This window comes from Martes martes, assembly GCF_963455335.1.
Source record: "Martes martes genome assembly, chromosome: 11".
NCBI lineage: Eukaryota > Metazoa > Chordata > Mammalia > Carnivora > Mustelidae > Martes > Martes martes.
The window spans coordinates 14,027,053-14,040,225 of record NC_137899.1 but is presented as its reverse complement, the minus strand read 5'-3'; the positions used below and the strand labels follow the sequence as shown (position 1 = coordinate 14,040,225).

Genomic DNA, 13,173 nt, shown 5'->3' with positions numbered 1-13,173 from the left:
AGGAAACCGCATCTCCCACCCCAACTACGTGACCTCCCTGATGCGGGGCTCTGCTCTGACTCACAGCCCAGAATCTTCCCTATGACACTTGCAACCTGCCCTGCCTTTCTGGGCAGCCACACCTCCCTCACAGCCTGCTCACCCCTCCACTGTGGTCCCTCCACCTGGACTATGGCCCTCACTCCCTACCCTCCACCCCTGACTAGTGCTTCAGGCACTTACTCCGTGGACCCCACACCAGGCCAGGTCCCAGGGAGTCACCCTGGTGACGGCCCACACACTTCTTCCCAAACAATCACAGGTGCAGTTGAGGACTCAGAGGCCGGGGACCACGTGACTCCAGCCCTGTGCCCCACAGGGTGCCTGGCTACTCCTGGGTGTGCAGTATATATTTTTTTAAATAGATGAGCAGGGAGAAAAGGTTTCAGGAGGAAGATCACTGGGTTGTGCAGTTATACCAACAAGCAGCCCACGGTTGTTTTAAAAACAAGAACCAAAGAGATAAAAAGAAGAGTATAACTCCCCAGCTTTTTCGGCTCAATGATCTATCCTGAGAAATAACAGCAGGAGCTGGTTTGAACATTTTGATTTTTGACTTAAAATTTTTATGTTAAAAAAAAAAAATATATATATATATATATATATATATATATATATATATATATATATATATTTAAGTGTGTGTCTCTGGTTGGAGAGTAATAGCCAGAAGGGAGGAAAAAATGCTGAACACAGAAATCAATGTTGGGGGTGGATGGGTGAGGGAATTCTGAACCACACATTAAAAAAAAGAGAGAGAGAGAACACCTTTAGGATTACAGCGAAATTAGGGTGGAGTTTGAGGAACACAAATCATTTAAATGAGGAAGTGAGAAGGCAGAAAGGTCACAATGAAGAGGAAAATATTAATTTGATTATTCACAAGGCTCCTTTAATAGTTATGTGGCAGAAACAGCCAAATTATCCCCCAATATCCCTTACCCATTTTAGAGTAATAAGATTTTAGGTGGGTGTGTGACTGCCCAGAATTTAAAGAACAATCTCCAAGCCTTCCCAGCCACGGGAGAGCCATGGGACTGATATCGTCACAGGAAGGAAAAGGCAACATGGTAGCTTCTGGTGATATTCTTTAAGAAGCAAGGCCAGTCATCCCTTTGTTTTCTTATTTTTTGTTCTTTCACCCAATCTGCTCCTGGAAACATGAACAATATTATCTTACACTACAAGCTGAAGGTCATACAAGGTGAGGAAAGGAGAGAAAAGAGCCTGAGTCTCCAACCGCGTGGCTCGCCACCAGGACTTCCATGGGCCGGAGAACTAAACTGCTACTCTGTCGAAGACACTACTATTTTGGCATTTTTCCCACCCATAGCTGAACCTAATCCCTGGCACTTGATTCGTTTTGATTAAAAATACGATTTACCTTATCTCTATACTGTCATGCCCATCAATCAATCGTGATCATAAACAATGGAATTTTCTTACCTACTCCTTACCCTTCTGGGATGATACCAGAGCAGAGACAGGATACCCATGTGAGAAGTAGACAGTGAAAGGAAACAACAAAAAATATGAAGTTCGGAGGACCTGGGACTGTTCTAACAAAAAGTTACTAAGAAACCAACGGAGGGCCATGATTCACTGTGAGAGATACAGATGGACAGTTTGTGGCCGAGTGGGCCCATGTCACACACAGATGAACAAGAAAATGTAGTATGAGTAGATAGAGCATTTAGAGAAAGTGTGAATAAGGACTGAGTATACTGCCTAAATTAGTTTTTACTAAAAAGTATCTATATTTGTACTTGGAAATTTACTGACATTTTAAAGTACCATTCAGAAGTTTCCAACAAAACCATCCCGCCTTCTCTTGAAGATCTGTGAACATGCTTCCCTCCAAGCACACAGACTTTGTAGTCTGCAGGCTCACCTGTGCTAAGACAGGAGCCATTTGTTAAATGGGGTCATTTAAATTTAAATTAAAAATGCAGTTCCCCACTAGACACTTCAACTACTTAATGGCCACATGTGGCTGCTGGCTATCTTGTCAGAGCAGTACATTTTCCTCACCGCAGAACATTTTATAGGATGGTGCTGCTGGAAGCTGTTAGGATTTCATCAGAAATGACAAGTCGTCTGAGAAGAAATGTCTAAAGAAAAGTCTGAGGTCAAGGAGGGTATGAAATGCAAGCAGATGTGTAACGCCAAGCTCAAAGATAATCTGAGTCTCTGAAATTTGAGTTTCACAGATTTTAAATGTTTTATCTAATTTCTAACAGTACTGAAATTATTCTTTTCTCATATATGAGAAAGCAGAGAGTCTAGAAATCTCTGGACGTTTTGAGTAAAATGTAAAAAAAAAATATTTCCGATACATAGAATTTTTCTGTTCTTGACGCAAGTGAAGTACAAAACCACCTTTCCCTAGATTCTTGAATGTTCTGGGGACACATGCTCCCTCTAGAGGAAAGAGTAGCAAAACTACGATTTTTAAAGTCCAGAGGAATGAAACAGAAACAGACACAGACACACACATGGAAAGGGAGAATCACAGTAAAAATAAAGTGAAAAGACAGAATAATGACAGAAATTGAGTAAAAAATGATGCAAAAGTTATGTTTTAATTTTCCTTTTCCTGATTTAGTATAAAAGCAAGGAACAGAGTTAGAGATTTGGGGGTAACTAGCAAGAACTATAAATTAAGTAAGGATTTCTTCTACCCAGCCTTGACCCTGCCATCGTTTATCCAGCCTTCTTACACAGCATTAATGGAAATCGGTAAATGTTGCATTTTCTAGCTTTATTCCTGCAAATTCATAACTACTGCCACCTTATAAATGCCATAAGATAGGAGAGAAATCATAAATTCAGGTACAAATTCCCAAGTCTGCAGAGCCGAATATTCTGCTATTCTAGGCATAACTATTCTAGGCATAAGCAAGTGAGATTTGTAAATGAAAACTAGCACCTGATGATCATGCCTGGAAATAATGGAACAAAGGACAGTTTAATAGTTTAAAAACAAGTGCCTTTCATGATTCTTGCAATACTAAGGAATATTTTTTAAAGATTTATTTAGCTTTATTTTTTATTTATCATTATTTTTTTTAGTTAAGAGGGAGAGAGAGAGAGCACAAGGAGGGGGTGTGGCAAGCAGAGGGAAAGGGAGCTGTAGGCTCCCCACTGAGCAAGAAGCCCGATGCAGGGCTTGATCCTAGGACCTTAGGATCACGACCTAAGGGCAGCCGCTTAATGTAGTTTAAAAACAAGTGCCTTTCATGATTCTTGCAATACTAAGGAATATTTTTTAAAGATTTATTTAGCTTTATTTTTTATTTATCATTATTTTTTTTAGTTAAGAGGGAGAGAGAGAGAGCACAAGGAGGGTGTGTGGCAAGCAGAGGGAAAGGGAGCTGTAGGCTCCCCACTGAGCAAGAAGGCCGATGCAGGGCTTGATCCTAGGACCTTAGGATCACGACCTAAGGGCAGCCGCTTAATGGCTAAGCCACCCAGGCATCCCAAGACTTATTTGTTTTAGAGAGACAGAAAGGAAGAGAGAAGGAGAGTGAGAGTACATGAGTTGGGGAAGGGGCAGAGAGCGAGAATTTCAAGCAGCAGCCCCATGGGGCAGGAACCCAGACTCTTAGGTCATGACCCAAGCTGAGACCAAGAGTCAGATGCTTAACCCACTGAGTCACCCAGGCGCCCTTTAATTAACATCTTAAACCTGAAAAATGATTCCTCACCAAAGTGGAAAGAATAGGGGACCTGACTTAAGAGATCCAGGTTCTAAGTCTTGGCCCTCTGCCTTATTAGTGCTACACTCTGGGCTGTTTCTTTCAACTCCTGAAGACTTAGCTTGTTATGGATAAAACGACTTTATCCACCTACCTGTCCTACGGCAGAGATTAAATAAAAATAAGGTACATGAAAGCACAGCCCATGTTATAAAGCACGGTGGAAACTCCATAAATGATTTTTATTGTCTTTTTAAATGGCTGTCAGAGTTATACATTCCTACTACCTCTGTATCTCCTTTAGAAGGAACAATTTCATAAAAGCTTATGACTAATTTTGGGATTTATGCATTGTGGTGATTTTCAATCCCGGACTCCAGTCTGATAAATACTGCCAACCTTGGGAATACCACTTTCTTAAAGGGCTTCTGAAATGATGGCAGGGTCTCCACAAAGTTTTTGACCAAATATTGATTGTGGGATTTCAATCAATTCAAACTAAGTTTGACTGGAAACCCTGAAGATTTCAGCCAGCTGTCATTTGAAATCACCCCTCCTCTCACCAATTACCCAAAACTCCGCCAAGGCAGACAACCAGAGAAAGACAGACAGAGCTGCTATTCTGCCAGAAGTGAATCATCAACAAGGGGAGAGGGGGAGGGGGGCCAACATGCTCTGAATAAAGCCGCGAAACCTTAAACGCTTCCCATTTAAAAGAAAACGAACACCAAATTATCACCAAAGCACCTACAGGGCTAAACATCTATATAGTCTTCTGAAACAGAGATTTCTTTGGTGGGCATTAAAATTTTAAGCTCTTAACTTTATATTTAGTAGAAAAAGGTACCAAATTTTCTCAGTCTCTCTCTAGACAAAACAGGTGAACCTGTAACTCATGACCTTCACTTCACGAACTGTGAAGTTATGCCTGGCATGCATTTAATGGGGGCACATCTACTTTGCTTTTTATGAATTGCTAACTTTTTCAGGGTATAAGTAATACCCTCTTTAACATGGTTTTACATACCTGAGCAAGGATAAGAATACATTTTTTTTTTTGCAAACATACACAGGGATATACACACTGGATCCTAACGAGAACCTCTTATGAAGAAATCGCAATGATCTGTAACATGACAGCTCATCTACAAAGTTCTAAAAAGGTAGATTACTGACTTGATTATTTTTAATGGCATGTTTCTACCATTACCAGCTCTAATTCATTTGTTTCAAAATTCTCTCTCAGTGAAAAACAAAAGATAACCTAAAAAAACAAAACAAAAAATGATTCAAAACATAATGGGTTTTGGGATGCCTGGGTGGCTCAGTCAGTTAAACGTCTGCCTTTGGCTCCAGTTATGAACCCAGAGTCCTGGGATCGAGTCCCTCATTGGGCTCCCTGCTCAGCAGGGAGCCTGCTTTTCCTTCCTCTGCCGCACCCCCTGCTTGTGCTCTCTCTCTGTCAAATAAATAAATAAATCTTAAAAAAATACTTGGTTTCACTATGTTTCTGATGAATTCTTTTACATGCAACTGGTTCTTCTCAGTGGATCACAGAGAAGAATTCTGGAAGGTTTACATGACGTGCTAAGCAAGTTCTATGTACTAGACATGCCATGTGTAGCTGTACGGTTTTCTGATGCTCCTCTTTTAGGTAGAACAGTGTGTCTTCTGCTGAGCATACTAGACTGGAAAACTGTAAACAAGATGGGTTGAAAGTGTGGGAGAAGCACAAACGTACTAGAATCTGGGTGGTGCCTCTGCACCCGAGTTTCGCGAAAGGGAAGGAGGTGACTACTGGTCATAGGTGTGCAGCTCTGTCTGAGGGATCAACAAAAGATGCCCCGTGCTCCTGGAAACGAATGATGTTTCATCGAAGAGTGAGATACAAATGAAGAGGTACCATTCAAAGAATACGATTCTCACTTTTCCCCCCTAGGTTATAGATTCTGTAAAGAGAAGACGGAAACCTTTGCTTTTATTTTTAGAGGAAGATGATGAATTTCCAAATTTAGCCTTGAGAAAATGTCTTAAGACCCAAATTTAAAATGTTAGTTTTTCATAAATTAATATGCAGGCAAGATATTTTTTCATTAACTTCAGCTTTCGAAAATCCACTGAGCTGAAATTGGTTCGTAACGAATCTAATACCTGTATCAACATGGCTGAAGAAGCAACTATGAAAGTTGTCAGTGTGCAGAAACAGCAAGTTCTCCGTCAACTTTTTTTTTTTTTAAGATTTTGTTTATTTATTTTGAAGAGAGTGTGTGAGTGGGGAGGGGCCAGGAGGGAGGGAGGGGGAGAAAGAATCCGAAGTAGACTCGACCCTGAGTCATAGAAGCCCACGTGGACCCTGAGATCATGTCTGAGCCGAGACCAAGAGTCAGAGGCCCAGCAGGCTGGGCCACCCAGGCGCAGTCAACTTCGTAATACATATCTCTAAGGGGTCAAACACTTTTTTTTTTGTTCTGTTGATATACAGAGCTGACTACAAAGTGCTTGCTCTCTGGCTATCTGAATTTAGTAAGATACCTGGAGCTGTCACATGGCATTCCAAACCATATGAAGAACCACAGGAAACAACACTGGGGGCCGTAGATTGCCCAGTTTCTAGTATATATGTATATACTTACTAGTTCATATGCAGCCCTGACTACGATCTCGTCTATGTATTCATTTATTCATTCACTCCTTCACTCACGATGCAACAAACATTTAGCAAGTGTCTAATGAGTGCCGGCTGCTGGGTTTACCAAAATGAGTGAGACAAACCACCTGTCTTTTAAGAATATATAAGATAATGGGAAAGAGATTAGTAATTTCTTACAATTATAATGGAATGCAGTATAATAGAGAAATGGAACGTAATGTGAGAGAGAAATACAGAAATACACAATGTGGATGTGGAGAGTAGACAGGGGACAACACTTAAGTTACTGACCTTGAGTCTGGGGCCACTGCCTCTGGCATGGGCTAGCGTGGGGGTCCCTCCCAGGCTGATCTTTAGCCCCACTCTGGGTCCGGTAAACTGACTCAGACTCCTGACACTGTTTTTGCTTAGTGGTTGATTGAGTCCTACACCCCGAATTAAACCTTTACTCTAATTAAACCTGGCACAGAAATGGTCTAGCTCCTCAACAAAATCTCAGCTGAAAGCACCTCCAGTCCTCATCAGAAGGCCCAGCAAAACCTCCTGCTTTGCTTTGAGAGCAGCAGTCACTCCCTGAGCGACAGGAAAAGGAGAATGACCCACAGTTTACCAAAAAGGACAACTTCTTCACCTGAAGTGTGTGGGGCAAGTCTGTGACTTACCTTTTCGAGTGGGCAATGGGTACTATCTCGGAGAAAGGGAAGTAAGTTCGGACGATCATATTCAGCATAAAGGCTGATCTGTTTTTCATGGTAGCGCTGTCCCTTATGATGGTCTCTCTTGAAAAGCTTATGCAGATACTAAAAAGAACAAAGAAGTAAACCATAATTATAAAAATAAGAAAAGCAAGACCTGTTGAAGGTTGCTATACTCAGTTCTTAACAGTCTCCATGGAGAGCCTGGGGGAGAAGCGGTTTCCAGGAAAATGTCTCAGTGAAGGAAAAGTGGAGAGAAGACCTTCAGGAGACAAGGTCGATCTCACTCTCTCTCTGGAATGGCCTTGAGTGACCTGGCTCCGCTACTGACCAGCCATACGACAAGAACAAGTCACCAACCTCTTTGTGACTGAGTTTCTTTACCTGCCAAAAATCTCACTGGGTCATTGTGAGGACTGAATGTATTACCATCTGTAAAACACTCAGATCCACGCTGATGCACGTGGCATACACTGAGCACCAGGGAAATGCTAATGAGAGCTAATATCCTCACCATCGTTTGCGTGGCTTCAGAAATAAAATGCTTGATTAGTGGCCTTCCTGAATCCTAAAAATTCTCATTTTTTTATATAAAAGGGATATAGTTATGAGATAAAAGAATGTTCTTAAAAAATCAAGCAGCAAGTGCTAAATTATTTTTCATACATTCTACATCTGCTCTCTGTTAAGTCTTTTATTTTATTTTATTTATTTGAGAGAGAGTGAGAGTGAGAGCAAGAGAGAGCGTGAGCGAGAGAGAGCGTGAGAGGAGAAAGGGTCAGAGGGAGAAGCAGCCTCCCTGCTGAGCTGGGAGCCTGACATGGGACTTGATCCTGGGACTCCAGGATCACGACCTGAGTCAAAGGCAGTTGCTCAACCAATTGAACCCCCCAGGCACCCCTGCTCTCTGTTAAGTGTTGTTGAGATCTATGCTATGAAATGCTGCCTCTCCTGGTGACATCAAAGGTAAAAATCAAGATAAATACAGATCTTCTGAACCCATTTTCAAAACTGATTCCTTTCCCTAGCTGTCTGAAAAAGTTAATGGACCTCAAAGAAAGTGAGTAATTTGCTTTCTACTCAGAGGCAAGATTAAGTCTATCAATATATGACGCAAGTTAGAAATCGATGTCCAAAGGGTAGTTACTGTTCACTATAAATAAACACCCCATCACCCACGAGAGGCAGAAAGCCCAGATTGTAGCAATCAAAGTACATTCACACCTTGAGTGAGGAACCGAGCAGCAGTCTGTCCCTGATGCCAGGACTGTATGCAGGTTAGCTGGAGTCTGCCAGCCACTGTCATGCACGGTCAGTAAACAAGTCTAAGTAGGCCACACGCACACAGAGAAAAGGCTCCTTTGGTCAACTGGTCATGTCTCCCCAAGGCCAAGAGGGGGCGGAGGGGTCAGCCCTCCATGGTGCTCGGACCGGGGTCAGCGTGTGAGCTGGACACGCAGAGCCGTTTCCTAGATGGGCACACAGGCTTGGGAGGCTCTGTTCCAACTGCCAAGGCCAATTTTCAGAGACATTGTGCTGCCTGATAGGGAAGATGACCTGTCTGAGCAGGGGCTGTCAGTTTCAGCACTGCACTGGTGACACCGGTGCAGAGACGCCCGCTGCTATGATCCCACTCATGCCTTCCACAGGCCGGAAGTCACCACTTCAGCAACAAGTCCCGAGGGGACCAGCAGAGTGGTGCCCTGCTTGGCTAAGCTCACCATCTTGAGACGGCCAATCACGAGGCACAGCCGTAGCATCTGCACAACCGCTGACCAAAACAAAGCAAAACAAAGTACGTTCCATTCCTATCCTGGGGTCCTCAGAAGCTTCTGGCGTAAAACTGACTTCTGAAGGAAAACTCTACCCCCTGATTCTCCTCTTGGGGTGCAGAGAGGTGGGCAAACATAAGAGAGCCCCCACTGAATTTGAGGCCCACAGTCCTACTGGACCCACCTATTTTTCCCTGCAGCCTCTTCTTGTAGGACAGAGAAACCATGCGCTCCTGCTTTACTCCCACGGTGACAGCAACACAGGGAATCAAAGTAGCCTTCCAAGGCAGTCTGGAGCAGTAGGCCTTAACAGTACTACCACCGAGACCAAATGAGAGAGTGGGATTCGCTAGCGGGAGGGGGAGGACAGAAGAATGAGGCTCTGCTCCTGGATCCTTTTGGGGGGTTGTAATTCATGGCGCAATTGTATTCAGTGCGGACTACACAAGCAAGGTGCTTACTCCTAGACACAGTTTGGGGCCACAAACGTGAATGTGACAACTCTTTTCTTAAACCACAATTCAATGGTGAGTCCAAGTTAAAGTACCTGGTCTGTAATTAGTCCCTAGCCGGCGTTAGGGACTCTGCCACATTTGACTGATTATGGACTACTGTTTCTGGTCAAACTTTCACGCCAAGGAATGACCTGAGCGAGCTCACGCCAGTACCCCACACCAGTCCTGAAAGGCATCTCGCCCCCAACGCAGTCAAAAGGGCAAATGAAGATGGTCATGCTCACCACGTGCTGCAACTCCGGTCTGTCTTCTAGTTCTTCCACTACCTTTTTAATCTAGAGAGAAAAGACATATTTAACCATTGATTTTTGAGGACACAAACATGGCTGCAAGATTATCGGACCAACAGCTGTCCCCTTTATGGCTTGGATGTTCCCAGACACCCATCCAGTAACACATAAAAAAAAAGACACTCACTGAAATTTTGTCTTCGTTGTCCAAAAGCATGTCAACAGCTTTCTGAAATAAAAAGAAAAAAAAAAGCCACAGTCACTGACACCTGCTGTGTCAGAAGAGAACCCACAGCCACGTTGTACGTGCTGTCACAGTTACAGGTGGATGGCTTATTTCCACACAAGGGGCCCGTCGCTTTGCAGTAGCCCTTAAGGGAGAGGTCTGTAAAAGAATGCATTTTAACATGGGTCTCCGTCTGAGACCTCCATGCTTTGCCTACCACTAAAACAGCATCCTGCTGCTACTCCCCAAACACAAGACACCTTGTCTACACATATTGTAGCCTCCATGTTGTTGGACAGAACACCATAAGCACTCCTGGGACTCTCACTGGTTACGGGGAGCGTGTTGGTCCCCAGACCACAAAACTGAGCTTGGCTTCCTGCCACCTGCACCCTCAATGAATCCCTCTACAGATTTCCCAGATGTAGGAGGAGAGGGTGAGAGCCAGAAAAAAACCAAGACAGGTGACGTTTTTACGATGATATAAAGCTTATGGACTTGTGGCATTTACTTTATTTATCATGAACATTCATGAAACACAAAGGAGATGGTGTCTGTAACGACAGGTGGTGGGAAGATAGCCCACCAGGCTGAACGTCCTCCTCACACCTGGGTTCTGCTCCTGACTCTGCTACCACCTAGTTAGCTACTCCATTTTTTCTTCCCTCTAAAATAGGAGGATGTTAGAAGAGATTATCCTTAAGGTATCTTCTAATTAGAAAACTACGAGTCCTTAACTTTGGTTCATACTCTTGAACAGCAATCAGTTTCAGCTCGTTCATTTTTTCTACAGCTACGTAAGCTAAACTTGGCTCTTGAGACACATGGCACGGAGAGCGGGTAGGCATAAGGGGAAAATGGATGTAGGGAAAAGTAATTAATTTTTGTAGAAGCACTCCATCCTCTTAATCATCTTTTGCAGAGAAGCAGAACCTCTGCACCTGAACTTCTTCAGAACTGCACTAATTCTTTTTAGATCAGTAGTCCCTAAGGACTTAAATCATTCACTACGAAAAAAGGGCTAAAAGCATCTTTCAGAAAGAAAGAAGTAGATTTAGCTCCTATTTAAATTAAGTTTAAGTGTGTGATGACTAATCTATAGCACATAATATAGATATAGTATGCACGTATATGTATATATATAATACATTGCAGAATACCCTTAAATGTAATAAAATATAATAGGAAAATCCAAGCAATCCTTTTGGAGACTTTCAAGTTCTACTCTTTAACTAATCTTTCAATTTTCTAAATGAGAAGTACTAGATTCATACAAACTAAGTTCATAAAACTTCTTTATTTCCATCACTGTCACACACACACACATCTATGAGCCACTGTGAGCTGTGGAGGCTGGGTGCTCTCATTAGTCAAGCAATCCAGTGTTTGAATTTGTTGTAAATAAAATAACACATCCCACATGGCTGAGACCAGTGGAAATGCCATGTGCTAAATCTGTGAATGCTGACGAATAAACTCACAATAAATGGATCAAAATAGAAATTTCCCTAAAGTTTTAATCCTGAGACATACAATTAAGAGAGACGAATGAGCCGAAGTGTATGGCTAGTTTCTTTGTTTCTATGAGTTATGTGAATTGTTTTACTAAAAAATTACTTCACACACACACACATTCAAAGTTCCATATCAAATTATGATTGCTTTTATAAAATAACCATTATCAAGTAAAGGATTCAGAACATCTAGTAAGGGTCAGTGTTCTGAACATGATCAGCATACAGCTAAGCTATGTGATGTATTAACTTCTCCAGCATCTGAATAAGATGTCTAAATATTAAAAATTTGGAACAGTAAAAATACAGGGCATTAAAATAAGAAACACATTACCTCAGAATCAAAATCCATTAATAAAACAATTTTATCCTTGATAGAACTGAAAAGATTATGCTTGTGGATCAACTGGAAAACATCCTTGTGTCTTAATGTTAGGTATATTTCCAGAGCATTGCCATAGTTTTTGTCATAGGTGTACCTGGTAATACAAAATTTTTTATATTAAAATTCATCAACACTTCTAATAAACTACACAAATACACGTACACTTCATGTTTTGCAATATGAAAAACTGAAAAATTGTTTAAATAGAAAAGTCAACTTTATTTGGAAGACTATTCCTTGGGACTTAACTGTATGTGACCAGTATGTACTTCTTTCTCAGAGCCTTGCTTCCCATCTCCCTTAAATTTCCAAAAATTGACAATGTTCAAGTAATAAAAATGTTCTTTTATAGACATTCTCAAAACTTCTTCATAGAACCCCATATACCAGAAAAAGAAACTATGATCCAGAAAAAAGGAAATTCTTATTCCAGTAATAAAAAAATGCAGTTAAAATTTTTACAAGCAGTGTTCAGCTGCCAAACGGATTATATCTCCAAAGCTTATTTGTGAGGGGAGTTTATAAAACTGACATGTTTTTCCACTGAAGCACTGTTTTTCACATTAATTCCCAAGCCAGCTCCTGAAAACCGAATTGTTCTGTGACCCCATTAGTAGTACGAGTAATTATCAGTACAGTTAGTACTACAGAGCCCATGGAATATCTATGTTTCCAGAAGAAAATGGCCAGTGTTTCAACTCAGAGGGGGACAAATAGCCCTGAACTCTAGGCCACTTTGGTGCACCTTTCTTGGTCTTGGCAAAAGCTGTAAGAAGATGGGGGACAGGTGGTGTGAGGTGATGGGAATGCCAAGGAGGAGTTGAAGCAGGAACCACCTTCCCGAGCTTACCTGCGGTGCGCTTCTCTTTTTACTAGACCAAAGCTCTTCCAGGACATGAGTGTATCTTATCTATCCCTGAATCCCAGGCCTACAGGAGAAAGCCTGGGTCACCAAAAGTGCCCAATAAATATGAAAAATATTAACTAAGCTTCATTTTCTGAGCTCTGACTTAGTGCCAGGCATAGCGCTTAATTAGTTTTTAATTATGACCTCTCCTTTAAGCCTTGAAATCATCCCATAAGGAATGTATACACCTAGAGAAGGAATCAGGTGTGAGACATTATGTGACATGCGGATCCAAGAATGACAGAATCCAGAGCCTCCCTGGGAAGCCGATTTCCTTGCGTAGTCTGGGACACAGCACTCTTCCCTCCCTTAACCACTGTACCTATGTAGTGCTGCTGACTAGGGCTCCTCTCCTGTGGGAACCACACTGCACCACAACTTTAGACTCGCACATTTTCCTCACCTGCTAGTTGTTCACTGGAGGTTTATGAGAGGACGTTACTAAGGGTGAATATAGGAAAATGGTATACAAGCTTCCCTTTTCTATGTCCTCCTAAAACACTCCCCTGAGAAACTCTTCATGAAGGTTGAATTGGAAAAAA

At 42.0% G+C, this 13,173-nt stretch overlaps 1 protein-coding gene across 1 annotated transcript in view; it reads right to left on the bottom strand.

Moving 5' to 3' along the window:
* The window catches only part of VPS41 (VPS41 subunit of HOPS complex), a 173,721-nt gene that overhangs the window by 18,634 nt on the left and 141,914 nt on the right, over positions 1-13,173 (bottom strand). Inside the window, exons 19-22 of the mRNA XM_080817899.1 lie at positions 11,674-11,818; positions 9,787-9,828; positions 9,594-9,644; positions 7,050-7,187 (exon numbers count right to left, since the gene is read on the bottom strand). Coding sequence (XP_080674025.1) covers positions 7,050-7,187; positions 9,594-9,644; positions 9,787-9,828; positions 11,674-11,818 — 376 coding nt within the window. The remainder of the gene's footprint in view (positions 1-7,049; positions 7,188-9,593; positions 9,645-9,786; positions 9,829-11,673; positions 11,819-13,173) is intronic.